Here is a 23437-nt window from a genome sequence, read left to right on the forward strand (position 1 = left end):
GTAGGACTTGAAGTCTTAGCTCTTTACAAATTAGGCATTTAAAACAAGAGGGACTATTGTCATTCCATGAGGATGGAAATTAGTTGCCCTTTTGTAAAATTTAGCTAAGGCCCAGTCCACACTAGTCCCCGCGACTTGTCCCTGTAACTAGTACACTGAAGAATTACATGAAGGGACTGGTTGCAGGGACTTGTTCCATGAATAGTTCACACAAAGCGTCTTGAGCAACAAGTCGCAGGCACTTGTCACAAAAATTCAAACCAGTTTCAATTGCTGGGACTAGTCACAGGGACTAAACTTTGGTCCCTGCAACTAGATTTTGTGCCAAAAATAGCTAGTTCACATGATAGGATTTGACCCTGTGACTTTTTGCGGGGCTGACCAGTCGCAGGGACTAGTCATGTCTTGTCTGCCGACCTTAAAGCTGGTGTTTTCAAATACTTTTGGTTTGAATAGCGTTTTTGAAACGTTCCATTTTTGTGGTGGAGAAATTAAGCTTTGTTTTTAAATGTCTCTGGTGTAGTGTGGACGGGGCCCAAGTGTTCAGTTACATATTTTGATTCTGACTTCTTTCGGTTTGTTCAGTTTGCTTTAAATTCTCCTCCAATACAGGTGTCTGTTGTAAATGCTGTTGTAGACCTTGATACTTCTTGATTTAATGTATTTGTTAATTCCTTAGTTCAAAACAAAATCAAAATAAATTGTTTAGTCATCAATAACCTGGAGCCAAGACAGAATTGTTATTTTGTTAATAATACAACTGACACTGCTACCTTATTGGTACTTAATTTCAGGGGCACTTAATTTCACGAATTTGGCGAGACTATTTTCCATGGTTTTATTTTCGCGATTTCAATAGGCAAATATGAAAAAAGGGCATTAAATTTCGCGATTCAAGCGTTCTCAACCTCACTTTATTTTTAAAAAGTCTGAACTGACGACTACACGAAAGATATTCTAAGGGATTTGTATGAATCTAACGATTCAGATAAAGATAATAGCTAGATTCTCTACTCACTCTATTTTTGCAAATTAATGATATTTCACAACAGAAGATACAAAATGGAACTTACCAGTAAAACAAGTTAATAATTTGTGTATTTGCCGATACATGTTAATCATTTTTTTCTGTGATGTGAATTTTTTATGGATATTAAATTTCACGAGGATTTTTATTCGTGGGTCTTTAATTTCATGATTCATTTACAATACTGCAAAATTAAGTACCAACAAGGGGGTTTGAACTTGGTTATTCTGAACTTGAAGCCGTTTCAATTCCCGTGGATATACCATTGCCTGCTACACTTTGGATAATTTGAGTAGTCCGGGTTCAAGCCCAGGCTTGAATTGTTGGGCTTTGTCCTTGGGTAACATCCAACCTCCAACAATCTCTCCATCCAGGTGTAATCAATCAATCCCAATCAACTTTTGTTGTACACTATTTACAAATTTTAAAAGTTTATATCAGTAATATAAAATAACTGAGAAGAAAAATATATGTTGCATATGGCTATGGAAAGATAAAAAAATATGTGCATGGTAACCAGTGTAGCTATTGGCTCTTGAGCTGGTTACCACCATGTTAATGCAACAGAAGCTCAGTTACGGTCCAGTGGTTGTATGGGACACCTGCCCATTGGAGAACTTATTCACTATTTCTTGCTGAAGTTATGAAAGCTGCTTGACCCATTGCCTGACCAGCAAGAGTGAAATGTTTTTTATTGGCCTCATCTAAACATGAGGAGGGTTGGGAGAATTCGAGACAGTTATGCAAACCCAAGATGTAGTCAAGGGTTTGCGTAACTTCTGAGAATTCTCCCAGCCCCTGAGTGTTTAGATGAGGCTATGTAAACACAGGAAAAGTGCTCTATTGCAATTATAAAATATGTCTTAAAAATATGCACGAATCTAAAGCTTCACAACCATGTTTACTTACTGTCATCTAGATACACCTTTCAAGCAATGAGAGTGTGTGTAGTAGCTCATTTATTTTATAATTATTATATTATATCTCTCAGGTAATACGCACGCTGTGATTGGTCAATTTAGCGGGCCGTACTGAGTACGGCCCGCTGAAATTTAAAGTTGGTTTTGTTGCCAAACTGTTTCGTGATTTGTCAATAAGTGTTCTTAACTTTTACAGCAAGTGAAAGGTTAAAACTTTCTTATACTCTAAATTATGTAATAAAACGTTTCAAACTGACTCGTTTTGCTTTCGAGGTCAGAAATTTGGGCCCTTTCCGAGTCGGCGTGAATAGAAATCGTTTCCGAACCCGTCAGGCAGACAGTAGAGATGTAATAACTATCTTACTAACCTCGTCTTCTCGGTCCGTACTGTAAGTTACGGATCCTCGTTTTTTCCCTTCGATTCATGACCCGCGCGCTTCGCGCTTGGGCCACAAATCGAAGGGGAAAAAACTCGGTCCGTAACTTACAGTACGGACCTCGAACTCGTTTAGTAAGAGGTATATATGAACTGAATTTTCTCCTCCACTGCTGTTTCTGTTTGGAGATACAAAGGAAGATGGGAGGAGAGAGAAAGAGATAATGCAAACATGTTTTGCTAATTTCCAGATCAGAAGGAAAACTACTCAACATCACCGAAGGGCTGTTTAGTACCAGTCTTCCCGTCGTTTCCCGACCTAAGAAAAAAATGACGAGACTGGGAACAAGTTATATAACCAACATGGCGGCTCTGGCAAGCTCTCGCGCAAAGTTGAACAAGGGGTATTTTTTTGCATTGCGGAGTGCACTAAAAAGATGTAGAAGATGTAAAAATACAGAATGTGCAGTTGAATTTGAAATTGGTGACCGGTGAGTATCTTAGTGAACTGAGTGGCGCAGTGGAACAATGCAAATGAATTTCTCATGGTGACTTCTGTATTACGCCGCTTATAAAAAAATTCATCTAAGCTTATTTCTTTTGAATCCATTCACCACAGAACTATGAAATTTTCAACGGGAAAAATGGCAAAGTTGGCGAATGGATCCGTCGTTGCTGAGGTAAAGCTATACATGTGACAAAATTTGATCTTCAGTGACCAGTCTGTGTTGTCAGTCAAACAAACCATGATTCCTCGCGCCATTTCTGTAAGTTCAGTATTTTTATGCAGTTCCCATTCCACTGGCCACAATGATTTCAGGATATTCGAGATATCTTTCCAAAAAGAAAACAGTGCAGTGTAAGTATGATAATCCAATTTTTTTGCATTCACACAGAAATCAAAGTGATCACATTTCATGGCTACACGTAGGCTACCAAATACCTGATGCAAATTCACAGGCAGGCAAATGCAGACAAAAGTACTTACGGCCACACATACCTATATATAGCGCATATAAGGGAGTTCTCTGTCAAGGTTCTAGGCAAGACACAGATCATCTGTACTAAAGGCATCTGCGCTCGAGTGTCGATAGATATCCTTGATGGATATCGTTGATCCACATCTCAATCAGCACTCAATCGGCACTTGATTAACACTCGATTGACACTCGATTGACACTTGATTGACACTTGATCAACAGTCAATGAATAATCAGCCGAGTGTCAACCGATTCATATGCATTGATTAGAAATTAGTTAACTGTCGACCGAGATGCTGATCGTGCGTCAACCGTGTGTCAACCGAGGTGTTGATAGAATGTTGATAGAGGGTATCAATCAACACTTGACTGCAGATGCCTTTAATGCACATGACCCCAAGACACTTGACTCTCACAGTACTTCTCTCCATTTAGGGGTATGAATGGATACTGGCACATTGTTGGAGCAACCTGACTGAAAACTGGGGAGTGACCTGCGATGAACTAACATCCCATCCAGGGGAAATGGCAATGCTCCTAGCTGCTTTATGCTACCTTTTGGATCAATGTGTACTTTTCTTTGTATTTTATATAGCATGGAGAGAATTCGACCTTGGTTACTGCTGTAAGTGAGATGACATCCACAGATACCAATGGAAGAGGTTTGCCTCTATTGGTAAGATCACAACATATTTGATATGGTATAGTGTGTGCGTTCCCGAAGTGCGAATGTCCACCTCAGTGAGAGTAGCTCTGAAGAGTACTGCTGTCAGTGACTGATGTTTTGACAACCTGAATAAAAATTGTCTTCAACTCCAGTGAAGAGGGCTTGCCAGTTAACGGTGTTATAAGTCAGGCTTGCCAATTGATCAGTTTTGCTGTGACGTTATTGGGTCTTAGACTCATGTTAAGAACATGTGAAAAGTGATTGGAGAAATAACATACTTTCTGAGACATTTTAAATCAGTACTTCTAACTGACTTAGACTTATGAAGAACACACTAACTAAATGTTACAGGATCTTAATTTGAGAATTATGCCAAGATTCTGAGAAATGACTATTTTGAAGCAAAAATTCAACCCCATGAGGGCTTTTGTCCTAGATCCTTTAGTTTCCTTTGTACAATTTTTCATAAGTTAAATAGCAAACCACAAATGTCTCCACTCAATTTTTTTTCTGCAGATCTGCAGTTTGTTTATGCATTATTAAATTTTTGTGTCAACAGAAGTATTTTGTGTAGTAATGGTAGGATCTCAATTAGATGGAGTAAGAGCACACACTGTAAATACTTGCCATGATGAGCCAGATTATTAACTAATATATGAAGTCTAAATGCCATTGTTTAAACTTTAATGTGAAAATTGTTTTAGTTTAGCAGTATGAACTGGAGGTCATGGACAACCATCACCTTATTTCTTTCTTTCATGTTGCCCATACACAGGTTGACTATAAAGAAAAGGCAGCTGCTGGGGGACAGATTCCCAAAAACTTCTTTAGGAAAGATGCAAGAATGTCTGATAGGGAAACTCTTGTTAGCAGACGTATGGGTAAGTTTCACATACTTTCTAATAGTACTTTAGTCAGGTAGGTAAGGTGAGGTCTGCATATGAGCCATGTGGCTCATCAGGCTGGAGCTTATCCTGGTCTCTGTAGCTTGAAGCGACTAGGAGTATTTCTATTCCCCCCTGGATGGGATGCTAGTCCATTGCAGGGTTACCCCTAGCATTGAGTTTGCCAGTACCCATATATACACCTGGGTGGAGAGAGACGCTGTGAAAGTAAAGTGTCTTGCCCAAGAACCAAACACAATTTCTCCAGCCAGGACTCAAACCCAGACTGCTTGATCCGGAGATGAGCGCACTAACCATGAGGGCACCTCACCTCTCAGGAGTATTATTTTATTATGATATGAATTCCTCTGTTGGTCAGTTTATTTTTTTATTTTTCAAGAACTGTTTATAATAATATTATTTTTAACTGGATTTGTAAATCCATAGTTACCCAAAAAGCATTGCAATGCTTATCAAATATTTTTATGTTTGCTGCTGTGCTTATTCATGGATGACACCTGTTAACATAAGAGCACAAAAATAACAACCACTATTAAAGCTTAGCCTAAATTTCCATGCCTCTCGTGTTTTTCATCTGTTAAACCTGAAGATGAGAAGGTAAAGGATAGGATAGATTAAATACATGTATGTACACAGTCGAATAAGAAAAGAATCCCTGGAAATCATTTAATTTTGTTTTAAATGACAACTGGTCGAAATGTCTTTCAAAGTTGCTATAAGCGTTGTTTGTAACATTTTCATTGGTTATTGTCAAACACAACTTTGAATGCATATCCCTGATGGTAATTATTTCTAAATACATTTCTTGCTAAATTATTTTTCATTTTTTTCTATTTTAGACAGATCACTGAGATCGCTATTTCCTAAAGGTTATTCTTATAACACTCAGGTGAGACTTCTATTCCAGTTCTGTAGAAAAGTAGTGTACAGTTTCATGCTTTTGATCATAGACAAACTCTCTACTAACTAGTTCTGTATCATAAAAATGTTAACCTTTAAAAAAGGGGTTTTAAACAAGCTGCTGTTACATCATGTACATGTACAACACGTTAGCAAACAGTTTGAAATGTTTATGAATTGTGTTTGAACACTAGAACTTGTTGTTAAGAATCAGCTATGGTACTATCCAAAAGTCATTCACTATGATCATTTTTATGATAACCTACTTTATGTAAAGCCTCTGTCCCATTCTCGACGGTGCTATTTAATGTATAGGTCAAGAGCAGTTTATGGGCAGCTGATGGACTCCACGATCCTGATATTGCTGCTATAAATGGAGGTTAGTGTTAGTGATAGTCAGTCAACTGTGCTTTGCAAAATTAAAATTATGTGCCAACATCCAATTTTTTAAAAAAATTAATAACAGTCAAGGGAATGTAGGCAATAATCCTAAAGACACGAATCTTGATCATTGAATAAGCCCGTGGTAATCATTTAAATAAGAAAATAAGAATTTTAATTAGCAAAAAAAAATATGTAAATTTGCATTATTGATTTTCTTTCTTTTAGCGTCTGCAGCTCTTGCAGTTTCTGATATTCCTTGGAGTGGTCCTGTTGGCAAGTAAAGCTTCTTCTAAAAAAAAGTCAAAATAAAGGCCAAGAAATATTTTGAACCCTGAGGGAGGGAGAGAAATTCCTCCTTGGAATATAAATAATTATTATTTGATGATGGTGGCATGCAGTTCTCAAAACCCTTAGTATACACTGCATTTCAGTCAAATAATTAATAACATGTGACTGATATATGAATTCCCACACCTAATAATTTCATATTCACCAGTAACTGATTCCTCTTTGTAGTCAGTTGACATGCACCCCTCTAAAACCTCTCTTTTGATTCTGCATCTCTAGGGGCGTTGTTTGTGTTGTTTACCAATTATTTCATTTGACCAATCATAAAGAACCTTGTAAACAGTGCCGGTCGCCCCTTTGTAGTTTTTTTTGTTTTGGTCTTACATTTGGTCCAGTTTATTTACTGCTTATACTTGCATTTTTATGAGGAGTATTCCACAAAAGGGGTGTAAATATTTTCAGTTTTGTTTTGGTTCATGTAAGTGGAAAACAGCACCAGCTAGATTAAGGGAGAATTTGAATAAAATTGCAGAGCAGCTAGTATTAGAGACAAGACTACGCAAAACAAGTCATGGCATAATTACAATTATTAATAATTAAATTTTTTTGTACAAATTATTTTATGATCTAAGGTGCGGTGAGAGTTGGTGAGATTGATGGAGAGTTTGCTGTGAATCCCACATGGTCAGAACTTGACAGCAGCAAGCTGAACGTTGTTATTGCATGCAGTGAAAGGAAAGTTGGTTAGTTACAAAAGCAATCTCTAAATTATAGTTCTGATATACAGTAAGTGTCTGCATGACAAAATTTTCAGGTCACTTAATTTAAATGTACTCTTAGAGTTGTCCTGTGTGTGGTCGACATCAACCACTCATAGCTTTACTGAGAACAGTCTGTGATGACAGACCTACTGATAGCAGAGGTCACATTCCTCTAACTAAAAAATTTATTTTACTGATGTGACTGTAGTTAAATCACATTTAATATAGTATATTTTGGACTGGATTTGTTAAGCGATTATTCATAACATTTACAAGTTCAGGCAGTGTACATGTTGCTTTTTCAGTGATGGTAGAAGCATTTGCCCAAGAAGTGAGTTCTGAGAGGTTTTGTGAAGCTCTTAGATTCGGATTTGGACAGGTAAACATTTGTTTATGTACATGTACACTGTATCAATATAATTTACACCCAGCATATTCAAATTTCAAAAAGCCCAGCCCAAAAAATTTAAACTTATTAAAATATTTTACTTAGTTTGAGTTTGGTTTTCACCAGAGATGCTAATTGATCCTGAGGATCAAGTTTAAATAGAAGTTAAGAATGAATTAATTTAATTTATTAATTATTAATCAATTAGTAACAAAAGTTTAACTGTGTTTGCCGACTTCATGACAGTGTCAGCCCATAATCAAAGCCTTGCGTGATTTGCAAAGCCAAGCTGGCAAGGTAAAGAGAACATGTCAAGTTCTTGACATTCCAGTAGAAGTGTTGGATGCAGTTAAGAGGTTTGTAAATAAGGGGATCCCACAATAAGATATTAGATAATGCTGAGCTTGATAAAGGAAACAATCACTGAGGTTTGTAGACTGAATTAATAACAAACAGACACCCTGCTGTAAGGTTGCTATCATGCATACTACCAAAACCAAGTTCAAATCAACACATGGCTCCATTTTTTGCATACTGAGCAAAAATAGGACAAAAATCTCCCTCCTCATCCACATCATTTTTTGAGTGAGAAGGAGTTGCAAGCTTGCTTTTCCTCCCCGTCCTCCCTTTAAGCATCTGTTAATCTGCCATTTTACATTTAACAAGACCTTTAGTTTTTGTGCTGTGTGTGGTTAATTGTAGCTAAATTTTGACAAGAAAATTGATGATGATGATGATGAATTTGTTAAAGTATTGTCAGTGTTGATCTCAAAATTTGTGTCACCCTGTTTACATAATTTTGCTAGGAGTTTTAGGTAGTCTTATAACATGGGAAACTTAGTAGCCAAAGCAATAGTAGGCATTTGCAAGAAGAATACTGTTTGGAAGCGACCTGACAAGAAACAACTCTAGACTGACAGGAAATAAATAATTTGTGAGTGAGCCACTCTGATGAAATGTTTTGATCTGCATGCCACTTGCAAGGTTTTCACTGGCTACATGAATTTCTAATTGAAGTACAGTGTTCTTTTAGGAAGTTACTTGTAGTATGGAAAAGTCAGGTTATGGAGGGCTTGTAGTCAGCAATTTAAGACTGGTATATTTTATATGACTTGTGTTTCATTGAAGTTAATAACAACTAAACACACTTCTTTGTTTCATTTCTACAGACATTCAGTTGAGCCACTTGATAAAATATTTTCAAACTTCACTTTTTCAAAGGTGTGACAGTTTTTGCCTATTCATTAAATTTTGTCCTATAACATAAAGCAGCGGACTATTGACTGATGATGATTTTGTATCTCCACCGTGCCACCACCTTCACCTATCCTCCCTTTGCCAAGTGGCACATAAGGCCTCCACACTCTTCCTCCAACCAGCTCTGTTGGTTGCTGGAATGTACACTTTGCTCCAGGTCCTCTCTCCAGCTCTCTCTGTCTCTCTCTCTGCTGTTCCTCTCCATGTTGCCTTGGGTCATGCACTGATCCATATATTTTACTCTTTTTTGAAAGCTCCCCATAACTGCCAATGCTCCACATGGCCCCAGGGTGGCCATTGTTTAGACCTGTAACTGTAATTTAGCATTTTGATATTTCATCAAATAGAGCAAGAAAATCTTTTATGCATTTCCAAAACTTTGATGAGAAAACAGTCAAACCAAGACAACTCAAATCATTTTATGTTATTTCAGGTGCAAGAGGTAAATATAGAGTAGGTATATCTGTTATCGATGTATTTTTTTTTTTCTTAGATGGAACGTGACAGAGAAATGTTTGCAGTCAATGACTCATGCTTCACAGCCATTCAAGGTGGCATACTTTTAGTAAAATGAGAAACAAAACTTAGAGTTAATCTTGGGATTTGCCAATAATAAATATTTTCCATGACATTGTGACTGAACAACTTTCTGGTGTAAAATTAAGATGTAACTGTTATATACATGTTGAGTAATTTTTAATGTCCTCCAGTAAATAATACTTATCTGTTGGTAGAAAGTGTGCAAGGCTATACATGTGCATACATGTGTTAGCCAGTTTAGAAATCATGACACACTGGCTTATAAGATCGTTACTGGGGCTGTTATCACTTTTTGTCTTTTGTTCTGTACCCAGCACTGATCCTACAAGCCACTGCAAAATGACACTTGCGCCAGTTTTCTTCTTGTTTCTGAAGTTGGGAATGGACACACTATTGTTTTTGTTCCCATGTGTATTATTTAAGTTTAAGTTTTGAACATGTCTTTGTACATATCTTTTTCCAAATACATGTACCTTATTTAGTACAGGTATCTTTGCTTCCATTTTGATTAAGAGTGTTACCCAAGTCTTAAAATACAGTGATTATATCATACTGTCAAATTTTTGACGTTAATGACAATCAGCAAAAAGAATGTCAGTCTATTGTCTATAGACAGGATATAATGTTTTCTGGTATTGTGTTTAACAGAGCAGTTTCCAGATGTTGCTGCCCATGTGATTCATGATGCAATATATGAAGTGACCAGATCAGTTTTTAGACAAAATGTTCTGGAAAAAGCTCAAAGGTAATCATGAACAAATCATTCACTGTCTCTTATTAAAGCAAATTTGTATTATCATTTTGTAATGTTGTTTTAATTTTAACAGCATATCAAGACAGTGGTGATTGTCTTTATTCTCATCTCTTGTGATTTCTTGAAATTTCTTGGTGTTAAACAGAAGCTGCACTGTCAAACTTGAAAGTTAAAAAATAATTTGTTGTCACCATTTTCTTAAGTTTGCTAGTTGCCAATAACTTGACTACCAAACCAAACTTGTAGACAACAGACATCCTATCTACATTGCAGGATGTTATTGCTAGATGTCTCCTTCAAAACATGTTCAGAAATAATGGTTTATACCTTGGAGGTATTTGATTACTAACTATAGTTTCTATGTTGCACCCAGAAGGTGTAACTGGGTGTCAGACTATTTTTTCTGGGAAAATAAATCTATTTCTGTTCTCTCTTCATCACATGACATTGTATTAATTTTTAATTCTTATATATTATTTATTCAGATGCGATGGACGTCCCTTGGATGCCCTCCGACCCATTAAATGTGAGGTTGATTTGTTCAAAAGCCTTCATGGGTCATCGTTATTTCAAAGAGGAGAAACACAGGTTAGTACAGTTGACTGCCGATCATCATCAAACCTTTGAGGGAAACCAAGAAAAGTTTAGGTTATTACAAGAAGGGATCAAAGGACTAAAAATCAGGGAACAGAACAGTATGCCTTGTTTAGAAAACATCACACTTCACATGGAATTTTCCAAGAAATATGCCAGCTTTTCTTTTATTATTATTTGAGTATAGCTACTTCAAAACTAATTTTATCATTTACAGTACAGCTACCTTTCAATATGCTAACAACATTTGCTATTTTGGGGGTTTCCATAGTATCTTGAGTTTCCATTCCTTTCAAACTACTGTAGGTGTTCTGTACAGCAACACTTGGTTCTCTGCGTTCAGCAAGACAACGTGATGTAGCAGAGATGGCTGTGGGGTAAGGACTGTTTTTGCATCCTTATTTTACTGGTACAGTGAACATGTGGTTTTAATCTGAAAGAAAAGTGGCTTTTCATTCTTGTTGCTTTTTTCCTAGTTTAAAAGTTTTTTTTTTCCTCACTTCAAGTTTTGTCATTTCTGAGTAGAATTTTGCTACTAGTTTTTCCAAAAAGAAATACTAATTGCTGCCATTGAGATATTTGGCTGGAAGTAATACATGAAGGATAAGTTCACTTGGTTTACTTGAGGTAAACCTTTTGAACCTTGACTAAATGATAGTCAAAGTCTTCTGACTATTTCTGTATAATGTTGTGGATTTAAGGCAAGATCAAGCTATGCTTGGCAAAAGTTCAATTCCATTTGTGCATGAAAATAAAAATAATCTAGCTTGTACACAAAGTAAAGAAAGTCTTCAGAAATTTATAAACATATACCTAATATGGGACACTATTGGGAAGTGAGGTGTGTATGTTTTACCACTTTGGATAATGAATGGAGCAGATCAGGTTTGAAACCTGGTTTGATCTTTGTGCTGTGTTCTTTAGCAAGTCACTTTTTTCTCTCATTGTGACTGTCACCACCTAGGAATATAAATAGCTCTGGTCAACCCTTACAGTGACCAGACAGAAATCAATACTATTGAATAAGAATCCCATCCAGGAGGACTAGCTAATTCATGCTACAGAAGCCAGAGTTCGGCTCGTGCTGTTGTGAGATATTAATTTTGGTTGAAGACTTCCTTTGTATAGATGGTTTGCTGAAGTTTTAGTGTTGTCAAGCTTTGTTTCCTTTTTTTCTTCTTGTTTCTCAATCTTTTGTAGGGATGTGAGAGAAAAGCCATTTATGCTCCACTATGAGGTATGTTGTGCATTAATTTCAGGTAGTTGGTGGTAAAAAAATTTTATGAAAACATCTTAGTATATTTTAAAATGCTTGCCAACTTCCTCGTTCCTTGTTTAATATAATCTTAGTATATATTAAAATGCTTGCCAAGTTCCTTGTTTAATGTTGTGTTCATATCATGCTGTACATATTTAGTCAAGGTGACTAGAGCAAAATTACCTGAGGGACACAAGCCTGCGAGCAGGCTCCTTTGAGTCACGTGCGAGTGGCCAAGAGCAAAGCGATCCGGCGAGGTGGAGGCTGGTGAAAATCTCGTCTCGCGGCTTTGCCGCTCGATTCCACGCACGCGGCACAGCCGAGTGCGCTTGTGCTCCAACTGAGACTGCTCGCAGGCTAGAGGGACACCTTATGCATCATTTGTAGTAAAAACTAGAAAGTATTTATAATATGTATGATAATACAGTTTATCTCCGCCAACTTATATTAAACTTCCTGTTAACAGACTAGTTTTGGTCCCAGTCATATGCAAACAAAAAAAATGTAAAGATTTGGAGTCTGTGAACTTACATTCATTCCAGTCTGTAATGCCGTTTGCTTTTGTTTTGGTTTTTGGTTTTATTAGTTTCCACCGTTTTGTGTGAATGAAATTGGATTTTCTAGTGGATACAGTAGACGAGAGATTGGTCATGGTAGGTTCTTTAGTCATGGTAGACCTGTTGCTACTAATTGAATTTTTGGACGTCTCTTCCCCCTATCAATTGAAATTTTGTTATTGTTTATGTTTTTTAATAAAACATTGTGAAAAAATTGTCGAGAACCTTACATGTAAAACAATTCGGTTAGAAGATTAAAAAGTTTAAAAAAGGTACGACGTTTCCACGTCCACTTAACGTGGCGTTATCAAGTCAAAGATGATTGTGTGCGAATATAAATGTAAAAGAAGTCCTAAGAGACACGAAATAGTGAAATAAAAATGTGGTGATGATGTAATCAGATGTTGGTTTGCACAGTCGCGTAAAATGTTTGGCGCGAATAGAGTCTTTTTGAGTGTTTAACCATAAATAATAGAGGGAAATGGTTAGGAAACCTGGCAGTTCTTTGTTGCATGGATTTGTTTGCTATTTTGGGTGTTGACTCTGCACAAAACCTGACAAAATACAAAAGGTGGTTATGTTTGCTCATACATACCACCAACCAATAGAAGCATTGCGATTATGTAATTCATGCATAGTCAATGAGTATAAAACGAAAGATGTGCAGGGTCAAGGACCTTCCAACATAAATCTTAGCCTTTTTGTTTGCTTCTGTGATGTTTACCGACCTTCCTAACCATTTCCCTCTATTAACTATGGTTTAACACAGGTTTCAACTCCTTAATGAGGAGCATCTCGAAAATTAAGCAGTCAATAATAATGTGGCAAATAAAACATGATGACGGTGATGATGGTGATGATGATGATATCACCATTGCAGTACAAACCTTTAGCCAAGCCTTAACGCTTGCAAGTATGTTTTCTAAACCATTGCAATTGCAATACTCATGTTGCAACTCTTTTCATTTAGGAAATTTAGCAGAAATGGCGTTAGAACCAGTTGTTCCTAAGGATTTCCCATTTGCCATTCGGCTTACATCCCAGGTGTTAGAATCAAATGGTAAGGCAAACACCATTCCTTTAGTGACATTATCTGTATAGGTTACATGGGAGAGTTCAACCCCTCCCCTCACCCCAACCTTCTTGGCTGGCGAGTTAGTACATTACGTCCATAACCAGACAAAAGAGTCTGTTATACTTGCAAGAAAACCACGTAATGCGGCCACCCTGTTAACACGGCCAACGGCCACATTCTAAAATCCCAACCCGTATAATCCTTTATCATTTTACCCCGTTTATACGGCCGCTCAAACCAGTTAAGGCCATCTTTCCACTGTTAATATTGTATGTACTGATTGAAGTTTTAATCTTTTTAAAATTATATCTGCATTCTGGTTTCTTATTAAAGAAAGTACAATTGAGATCTATATCTGTTAAGACGTCACTCAATTTAGACCAATCATGAAGTTTGCCCCCACTCCATTACCGCTGTACGTCATATTTTGTGTGCTTTGGTGTCATTTTACGAATGAGGACACTTTGTGATGCTTATCACAAAGAGCATGCACCTCATTACCTGTCTGGGGATGCTTATAGTTGTATCTCGTGGCTACATGTTACTCCGCATGCGCACTTGATCTATTACTGTAACAGTTAAAATGAGTTTGTAGATGTGCTAGCCACGAGTTACATTCTTCATTTGTTCATCAGGCTAATCTTGTGTTGCACTCCTGTTGGCAGGCTCTTCATCGTTAGCATCTGTTTGTGCAGGCAGTTTGACACTGATGGATGCAGGTAAATAACGATAGCCGTTCAATTGTAAGTGCTTGTCATTCCATACCCAGCATTGATCAGGCTTTGAACAGAATTAACGTTAAACCTCGTCACGCCAGATCCAGCTTGAAAATAGTATCGAGAATCTTCATCTAATATTGATATAGACCTACAAATGTGTTACTGAGTCATTTAGCCACTTATTGCAGGGGTCCCAATCACTCGTCTTGTTGGAGGGGTGGCCTGTGGTCTGATAACAAGCAGTGACGCCGAGGATCCAGATAAACAAGACATCGAGCAGTACCGTCTGTTGACAGATATCTTGGTAACAACGCTTTGTTCTTTATCACGCCTGGTTTTCCATTGAAATAGATTCGTCACAGCTTCTCGTCTCTGCAGAAATAGCTAGCGTTCGAATGTGCTTCTTTCTTTTTTGTTGACGAAAGTAAGATCCTGACTCTGGCAAAGTACAAGAACCTGAGAATATTCAGCTAAACACGTTTGTTAAACATGTTTAGTCAAAACACATTTTTTTAACCGAAAATAAGTGACAGGAAACTGGAAGATTTAATATCACCTTCGGTTACAATGAAGTGCCGGAAAATTCCCCCTCTTGCCTTCGATTGGGTTGTGAAATAATGATTATTGTTTCTAAATCCACAGGGCATCGAGGACTATATGGGTGATATGGACTTCAAACTTGCTGGAAGCCGACAAGGGATAACAGCTCTTCAGGTGATGCCATCTCCCCCCTCCCACTGATACACACACTTCCTCCCCCAGGACTGTCCTAATGAAGATATGCCACCCCCCTTGACTAACCCGTTGTGTGTTTGATTGCGACAGGCTGATTTCAAGGTCCCAGGCCTCCCGCTACACATCGTGGAAGAAGCAGTAACAAAAGCAACAGGTAATCTTCATACAGAAGGGAGACTGGGGAAGCCTTTTTGACGAACAATACACGATTGCGATGACAGTCAAATGATGAAATATCTAAATAGAGAAGCAATTATGTTAGTTTATTTCTGGTCATAACATGGCACGTAGTTTAAAGATGAAATCATGTAAGTGTGTTTTTTGTCCACTAAAGAATGTTTACTTTTCCAATCATAAATTCAATATGGTCCTACTCTCTCTGTTAAATCTTTTTTTTTCTCCGCCTCCTCAATCTCCGCTTTTTAAAAAGAAGTCCACGATAAAAGGTATTTGGAACACAAATGAGCTAAGGAAGCGGCTCACTCAGTTCAAACCTGTACGGTAATTGTTCGTGTGTTAAATTGCACAGATGATCGGATGAAAGTTCTGGATATTATTGAAGAATGTCAGAGCGAGGCTAGGAAAACTCCCAAGGAAAATGCACCAGCTGTCGGTAAGCATACAGCTACCTCATTCTCTGATACAAGTGTAATGTGTAATTCAATGTCTTTAAGAAAGAAACACTGGAAGTTCGAGTAACAAATGGACAAAAACTACATACCGAGTTTGTTTACACCGTATTACAATCTACTATGGGACTGCTGAAAAGATATATTCTCCAAAGAAATCATTTCTATCAACAACAAATGTCGAAAACAAATTTTGAAGTTCATATGAGACACTTGAAAGTATTGATGAAATGAAACTGATGATAAAATTTTACCTGTGTTTGCACAATTTCTCTAAGCTTTGAAATTTATTTTGTCGAGTTCCAGTGGAAACTGTTTTTGGTGTTATTCAGGCAACTGTTTATATCTTTACTTAGCTTTTAGAAAATACAAAAAGGACTGTAATATACCTACAGTTATTCTGGTACAAGGTTTTGTCCACTAAAAACTGAAATTTCTCGATTTTCTATCCGATTTTGTCTTAATGTTCTTTTTGACTGAGTGTACATGTGCCTTCACTTAGTGAACGTAGCTGTTCCTCGATACCACGTCAAAAAGTTGCTTAGTGGTGGAGCAAAGGTTCTCAAGAACTTGGAGGAAGAAACAGGTAGAGTTCCTTCAGTTCTAGTTTGCGTCGGATTGACAGAAAAAAGTAAGAAAGAAATAACAAGCAAAAGCTTCTGACCACATGAGAGACACGCGCAGTCAACCTAACCTGCACTAATATGGTTAGTGTTCAAGTCGAAATTTTAGTTTTAGTTATCGCACTTTATCAAGCAGTTGCGAAAACAAGCCCGTTCAAACCTGAATTATTTTTGGCTTTTATTTCGCAACTGTTGGATTTGCGTACGTGCCTCAAACGTCTTCCTCTCGCACTTCAAATATATTTTTCAGATATTCATTTCTAAGACAAAAGTTTCCAACACAAAACAGTACTACCGAAGTCATAGCTTTATTTGATTGAACGAAATAACGATAATGTAATGAAGGAGGTTAAACAGCAATATACTTTTCATACACATGAATATGATCACTAGGGAGAGTTTTAAAGAGAACTTCCAGCTTTAAATAAATGTTTCGAAACAAAGACCAGAGTAGCAGATCTGGCCAATCACAATTAAGCAAATGGCGTCATGAACCAATCACAAGTACACCCACCAAGCCAGTAACATGTTTCCTAATTTGTGTTTTTAGGTACAGACATCACTCGGATTGATGAAGACCTGTTTTCTGTTTTTGCTCGAAACGCTAAAGCTCTCAAAGAAGCGGTGGACAGGATCAATGAAATAACAACTATAAAGGTACAAACCTTAGGCTTCTACTATGGGGCTCATGCGAAAAATTGTCTTTATTAGTCGCTCTAACAAGACCCTGTCTGGCGGGACTGGAAGGTACAAAGCGATCACCTGGACCAAGTGGAAAGCTTTCTTGCCGAACTGCCAATAGACTACGAGTAGTCCCTCTTTCGCTTAGTCCGTCATGCGTGACGCGAAAGAAAACCGCGAGAAAAAAATGGCCGCGCGAAATCCTGGAGGCGAAGATTTCTCGCATTTTTTTTTCTCGCGATTTTCTTTCGCGTCACGCATGACGGACTAAGCGAAAGAGGGACTACTCGTAGTCTAAACTACCAATCAGTTTCATAGGAATGTGCAGTTGTGAAATGATCAAACTCATAATCTCAAGTAGACTACTAGCAGCCCCTGTTTTTTCTTAGTCCATCAAGACTGACACAAACGAAAGCGGGAAAGTACGCGCGACGAGTTTTCCTCTCACTCGTTCTTTCACGCAGAATAAGAAAAAAGGAGTGGAGTGGCTACTTTCTACAAGAAATGTGTCTCTAGCCGTCTGCGTAAGTTTCCAGTATCTGGCGGTCGAAGCAAACCCGATCCTATTTCTTTGGTATGTCATGGTTTGTGGGGTAAGCAAATCTGCCGGGAAAGGCATGGCATAACAGGGTTGCCACGGCCAGGGAAAAATCAAGGAAAATCACAGTTTTTCAAGGTCAGGGAAAAGTCAAGGAAATTTTATCTTAAGGTTGCCGCAAATTGTTTTATGAGATTTTTTCGTTTAGAGAGGGCATTTTTCTTAATTATCTATAAACCATCTTTATTTTTGATTCACGGCCGGAATGATCATCCTGCAGGGTCAGTGATAATTGCTTTACAGTCGATGTTAAGTACGGGAAATGTTAGGGAATTTTTTTACTCCGGTGAGTAGTGGCAACCCTGCATTGGTTAATAACACCTTCATGGAGAATTTTTTTTTCAATTAATCTTAAATAAGGAAACTAACGCCACAAAGTGGTTTTTGCCTGTCAAGTCGGACGCTAGACAGTCAAAATTATCGTGCAATTCCTTGATCTAGCGCCACCGCACTGATACAAACATGCACCGCAAAACAGCCTGTGTTTAGCTTGAGTTTTTTGGATGAAGACGCCTTCTCGCTAATTCCGTGGCTTTTCGCCTATGCACAGCTTCATTGGTAACGAGACTGTTTACATTCTGAATTTCCTAATCTTCAGAGAATTTTGTTAAAGTTTACGCTCTCTGGAAAATTTTCTCCTAATAATTGAAACCTTAAGCGGAGTATCCTTTCCTTTATAGAACTTCGGGAAAGCAAAACAAGCCATAATATAATAAATCAAAGATGATAAATGTTGACTCAGTCATAGTGTAGTTTGTCACGAGCAAATCTAATTTACCTTTTGTTTCACAGTCCTGGGCAGATGCTCTTGAAGTTGGGGCCAGATACACCACAAAAGTTGTTGACGTCAGGTGAGTGATTAAGTTTGATATTGTAGACTATTCGATACAATGCTGGTGGGTCCAGGGGTGCAAGGTGAAGATAGGCCCTTTTCTTTCTAGAAAATGGCGAGGGAGTTGTGGAGACGTTTTTCGTTTGTTAATTCAATCCAGTCTGAATATTAAGTTACTCTAAACTATTTTGACGATTTGCTCTTGAAAGAAGTTTCTTTTAGATATAATTTGTCGCTTACATAGTCTAGTAAAGTTTGGCAAAATGTTTAAAATTGTTCCACGCGTGATGCCGTTATTATGATAAAACAGCCAATGAGTTTGCGAGAAATTTGACAGTTTGTATAGGAGGTAATCGTACGAGTGCGAAAACAATTAAGGATTTACTACGAGCGGTGATATTTGAAAATTCTCTCAAAATTGCAGGAGTATTTCGGTGAATGCAATTTGAAAGAATTTTCAAACGCGGTGGCCTCATGGTTAGTGCGCTCGTGCCCGGATCGAGCGGTCCGGGTTCGAGCGGTGGCTGGGGGCACTGTGTTGTGTTCTTGGGCAAGACACTTAACTGTCACAGCCAGTGCCTCTCTCCACCCAGGAGTATAAATGGGTACCGGCGAATTGTTGTGGAAACCTAACAAATTACGGGGGAGTGACCTGCGATGGACTAGCATCCCGTCCAGGGGGAGTAGAAATACTCCTAGCCGCTTCATGCTACAGTAACCGGGATAAGCTCCGGCAGCTATGAGCCAGTCGGTTCCAAGGCTTCACTTTTAATTGCTCGTGCTGTTATACAATTACTCATTCATTATATCACTGGGAAAATTACGAACGTACCTGTGTTAATTCGCACTGTAGTGCAAATCAAAAATGAACGATAAATTGGCCCGCTCTCAATCAACCACACTTTAGTAATTTTCTCAGTCATGATGACATAATGAATTGAGTGATCGTAAACTTGGGATAGCGATAAGTGTGAGCCATTTGAAAATATACCTTGACCTACTAACTTGACTTTGTATCAGGGACTATGGTGTGATGGTGGAAATCCTACCAGACGCGCCCAGTGTGCTTTTACACTCCTCTGAGATGTCTCGCGGCAAGGTAACAAAAACTTAATTACCAGCTGAGTTTATTCTCATCAGTTGTGTTTTTTTTTTAGTTAAACAGCAACGTTGATTTAACGTAATAGAATGACAGTCAAAGTGTCACCGTAGAAAACTGTCACGTCTTTTTTTTACTGAGCCCAAGACAACTTCAGGGAAAACGTACTTTTTTCCAATGGTGATGTGTTTACACTTTCACAGCCTTTCTAAATATTCTTATCTCTGTTTTCAGAAATTTAATGTAGGGGAAACTGTTGATGTGGTGTACATTGGAAAGGATGATCTCACAGGGCGACCACGGATTTCAACGAAATCGCTTTCAGCGAAAACTCGCGACAAGACTCTTAACGAATGTCTCACAAGTTATCCTTAAGTAGTTGCTGAATTGAAAGAAAGCTCGGAGGACAGGGTGTGAAAAGACGTGAAGGGCATTGTAACACGACATCGACCAAACGTTCGCTCTGATGAACAGTTAAGTTATCGACAGCCACTCATTCATTCCGGATGATTTTGTAGCTTAACATTACATATCTGGGATGGACTCTTCATCATCTGGCGCGGCAGTCAGTTGTACCGATAATCGCGGGCGGGAACTAGTCGCACCATATGCTGCCGTCCCCTGAGCAGGCCTTCTTGTTTGTGTTTCAAACAGGTTTTGCGGAACCGACAAAGCTGTGAATGACGGCTGGCAGAACTTGCAGCTTTGCTCTTATAATTGCGTGAAACTCTTCAAATCCAGAAGTTTGTGCTCACACCTCTTCGTTTGTCAGCTTGTAGCACAATGGGGCTCATCTTATTAGCGTTGTCCGTTGACAACAACTCAACAATGGAAATTAGCAACAGAGTAATAAAAGCCCAATGTTTTCAAGTACAGCATAAAAATTGAATTAAAATATCGTTGCATAGCTCTATGATTTATTTCATTCTTTAAGAGATCACTGGTGTGTGTTTATGTGGTTCGTTTAACCGACATGAATCTCTTATTGATCCTCCTATCTGAAATAAGCCACTCCCCTCACCTCTGTTTAACCCTTACCCCCTCCACCCACGCTTTCTTATCTTTCCCCTTTTCAATTGCTTTCACAGCCAAAGTAATAGAAACCCGCAGGCTGTGTTACTGAAAACATTCTCCTTACCAAACTAGACACGAATTCAAATGTAGTGTTTGTGGGCTTTGGAGAAAATATTTCCATTTTTGGCCCGGTTCACATTACGCCGGAGAAATTTGAAAACGGGAAATGTTTTGCGTTCACACTACGCCAGAGAAATTTGAAATGCAACAATCACCGGTCATTTTGGATTTGTGTTTGAGGAAAACTCGGGCGGCGAAATCACATGATTATCGTGACGTCATCATTTTCAAAAAGCTCCGTTTTCAAAATGTTTTCCGTCCACACGGAAACGCAAAGCCGGCGTTTTCAAATTCCTCCGGTTTGAAGAGCGTTTTTGAAAGCTCCGTTTTCGTGTCGGATTAGTGTGGACGGTAGGCCTGACCGTAGAAATAAAGCTGCGCCGTTAGGACGTTAGCCGATTTAGATTGGCGTAAATTGTAGCGAATGGCAATCATCCTGTCACTGCATTGGAAATTACCAAATTAATTCCAATTTCTTTTTTTTTTTTTTTTTAAATGTATGTTTTCTAGCATGTGCAGCTTTCTAAAGCTAAAGAAATAAGTTGGAGCCGGCATATTGGATTTCCACTCAGGATGCACGTGGCATAATAAAATCCAAGCTTGAGGTAAAACCTACATACACTAGCCTGCGTAGCAGGCGTATAAAGGGGAGGGGGTGGGGGAGGTAAATTTTTGCCCCGAATTCTCTTCCTCCTCCCCCACCCTCTCCCCTTTATACGCCTGCTTCGCAGGCTACTGGTCAAGTGTTCTCTTGGGCGCGTTCACGCGACGTACACGCAGCGCTGCGAGTACCACTGCAAGTTCTGTAACTTCCTGACAATGGAAAACGAGAGGGAATGGTGCTAATATTCCCAACAAAATGGCGGACGGACGACGTTTAGCAGATGCTAGTAGAAAGATGAATCCTTGTATGGAGGAATCGGAGGCTTCCATGAAATGTCTGGTTGAAAATAGCTATGACAAGAGCAAATGCACGTTTTATTTTGAAGCGTACAGGGAGTGTAAAAGGGCATGGAACAAAAGGAAGGCTGAACGGAGGAGACAAGGACTACCTCAAACTGATCCGTGAATTCATGAAGTCGACTGAATCTTGAATTGTGGGAAACAAGGCCAGAGAGGATCATAAACTGACTGGACAGAATTAACGGCAATTGAATATCAAATGGCAGTTTGGGAAACTGATCAGAAAGACATCCCACGCACTTCCTTTAAAATCCTGCGACCATGATCAACATGGCGTAAACAACTAGTCGTTGAAGACTAATTTTTGGGCAATCAAGAATGTATGAAAACTGACACACGAGCATCTTATACGTGGGTATTCAGGTCCATCTTCCAAGTTCATTATTTGGCCGTCGTGGCAGATGGTGCTTGGAACAACACTGGTAGACCAACGCTCACATGGCCCTTGTTTGTTTTTCTGGGCCAAATGTGATTCATCTGTCACGTTTACATAATCAGTGCTACATTGTTTTGAGAAACGATCTCGGACTCATTTGCTACCAGCTGGCCATCAGCCACAGTTCTCGTTGTGAAAGTTTAAAAGTGTATTTCTGGAATGTCTGCTGTAAGAGTAACATCAAAATGTACGTTTTCTCTCAGGGGGCATTGTCTTTATACCTAAACGAGAAACAGGCACACCTCTCACATGCCCTATGGGACAAGGAAGAACTAGGATGTTTTTTTTTTTAAAGAACTATTGTGCAGAAAATTATTATTTACCACCATTGGATTTTTCCCATTGTAATGTCCACCCTAACTTAGGCCACTGTCTCTTTAATTTGTTAAAGTTGTCTACTTGCCAATGTTCAAATTCTCCCTACCAACTTTCAAGACCAATGGATTATTAAAAGAATTTTGTAGCAGAAGCAACTGGTTTGGAAATTCTCTCGCAACCAGAAATTCCAAAACTGGCTTTTAGCCACCAGGATTTGAAAAGTGGCAATGCAAAATGTGCTATGGGTCTGCTCAAATGAACAATCTATAAGGCAACATGACTGTGAAAAATAACGTAATTTTCTTTAAAAAGTTCACAGGATTCCAGGACACTTATCTAGCTGAAAACCTGTTCTGGAACTCTGGGAGCAAGATTGAAGAGAACAGAAAGTCACTGAAACAGTCAGTGGGGAGGTGCTGTTCCAATGCCACAGCAAATTTCCAAAAACTTGTGCCCTGGCATGCATTTCTTTGAAAAAATTTGCAAGTTTATGTTTGGGAGTCCCATATTTTCATGAGTCTTACGAAACTTCACAGAGTTACTAGGCTTGGCATGATTGATCTATGGAGGTGTTTTTTGTTCAAATAAAAAGCATGCAAAGAGTTCTTGATATTTTGTGGCATTGTCAAAATGGTGCATTCTATCTCGTTGATTGAAATCATTGAATGAAATCAAATTAAGTGTTGTGTGATTGTGTTACACTTTAGTTGAAAATTCTATCCTGAAGACGAGACAGCAATGCTTGTTGCCCTTCTGTTTGTCTTTGGAAAACGAAGCTTACTCAACGAGGCACAAATAGCCAATAATTGCTGTTTAGTGTCAGTAACCACTTGTGATATGTCCACTGTATTGTGTTGACCCCCCTTCCCCTCCTATGGATATGTAGTGGAATCATGGGACACAAACAAGGTCACGTGACAGAGCACATGGAACTAAGTTGAGATCGAGCAAAAAAAACCAAGATCTTCCTCAGGCGTTTCACAAGTATCGAGTATTGTCAGAACTTCCTGTTTATTGTTCAGAATATAAGTTGCATTTC

General features: G+C 38.5%; 1 protein-coding gene across 1 annotated transcript; it reads left to right on the top strand.

The window, feature by feature from the left end:
• Positions 1–126: 126 nt before the first annotated feature.
• On the top strand, positions 127–21543 carry LOC145484193 (polyribonucleotide nucleotidyltransferase 1, mitochondrial-like). Its single transcript, XM_081462822.1, has 28 exons — positions 127–2814; positions 2943–3003; positions 3899–3979; positions 4746–4851; positions 5715–5764; positions 6091–6154; positions 6385–6432; positions 7080–7190; positions 7514–7587; positions 7843–7952; positions 8766–8817; positions 9347–9404; positions 10042–10138; positions 10633–10735; positions 11048–11118; positions 11942–11978; positions 12586–12652; positions 13527–13616; positions 14297–14350; positions 14539–14654; positions 14993–15064; positions 15176–15239; positions 15615–15698; positions 16217–16300; positions 16888–16994; positions 18409–18467; positions 19469–19547; positions 19782–21543. The coding sequence occupies exons 1-28, from the start codon at positions 2654–2656 to the stop codon at positions 19920–19922; spliced, it is 2301 nt and encodes a 766-aa protein (XP_081318948.1). The 5' UTR covers positions 127–2653; the 3' UTR covers positions 19923–21543.
• Positions 21544–23437: the final 1894 nt, after the last annotated feature.

This window comes from Orbicella franksi, chromosome 4, assembly GCF_964199315.1.
Source record: "Orbicella franksi chromosome 4, jaOrbFran1.1, whole genome shotgun sequence".
Lineage (NCBI taxonomy): Eukaryota > Metazoa > Cnidaria > Anthozoa > Scleractinia > Merulinidae > Orbicella > Orbicella franksi.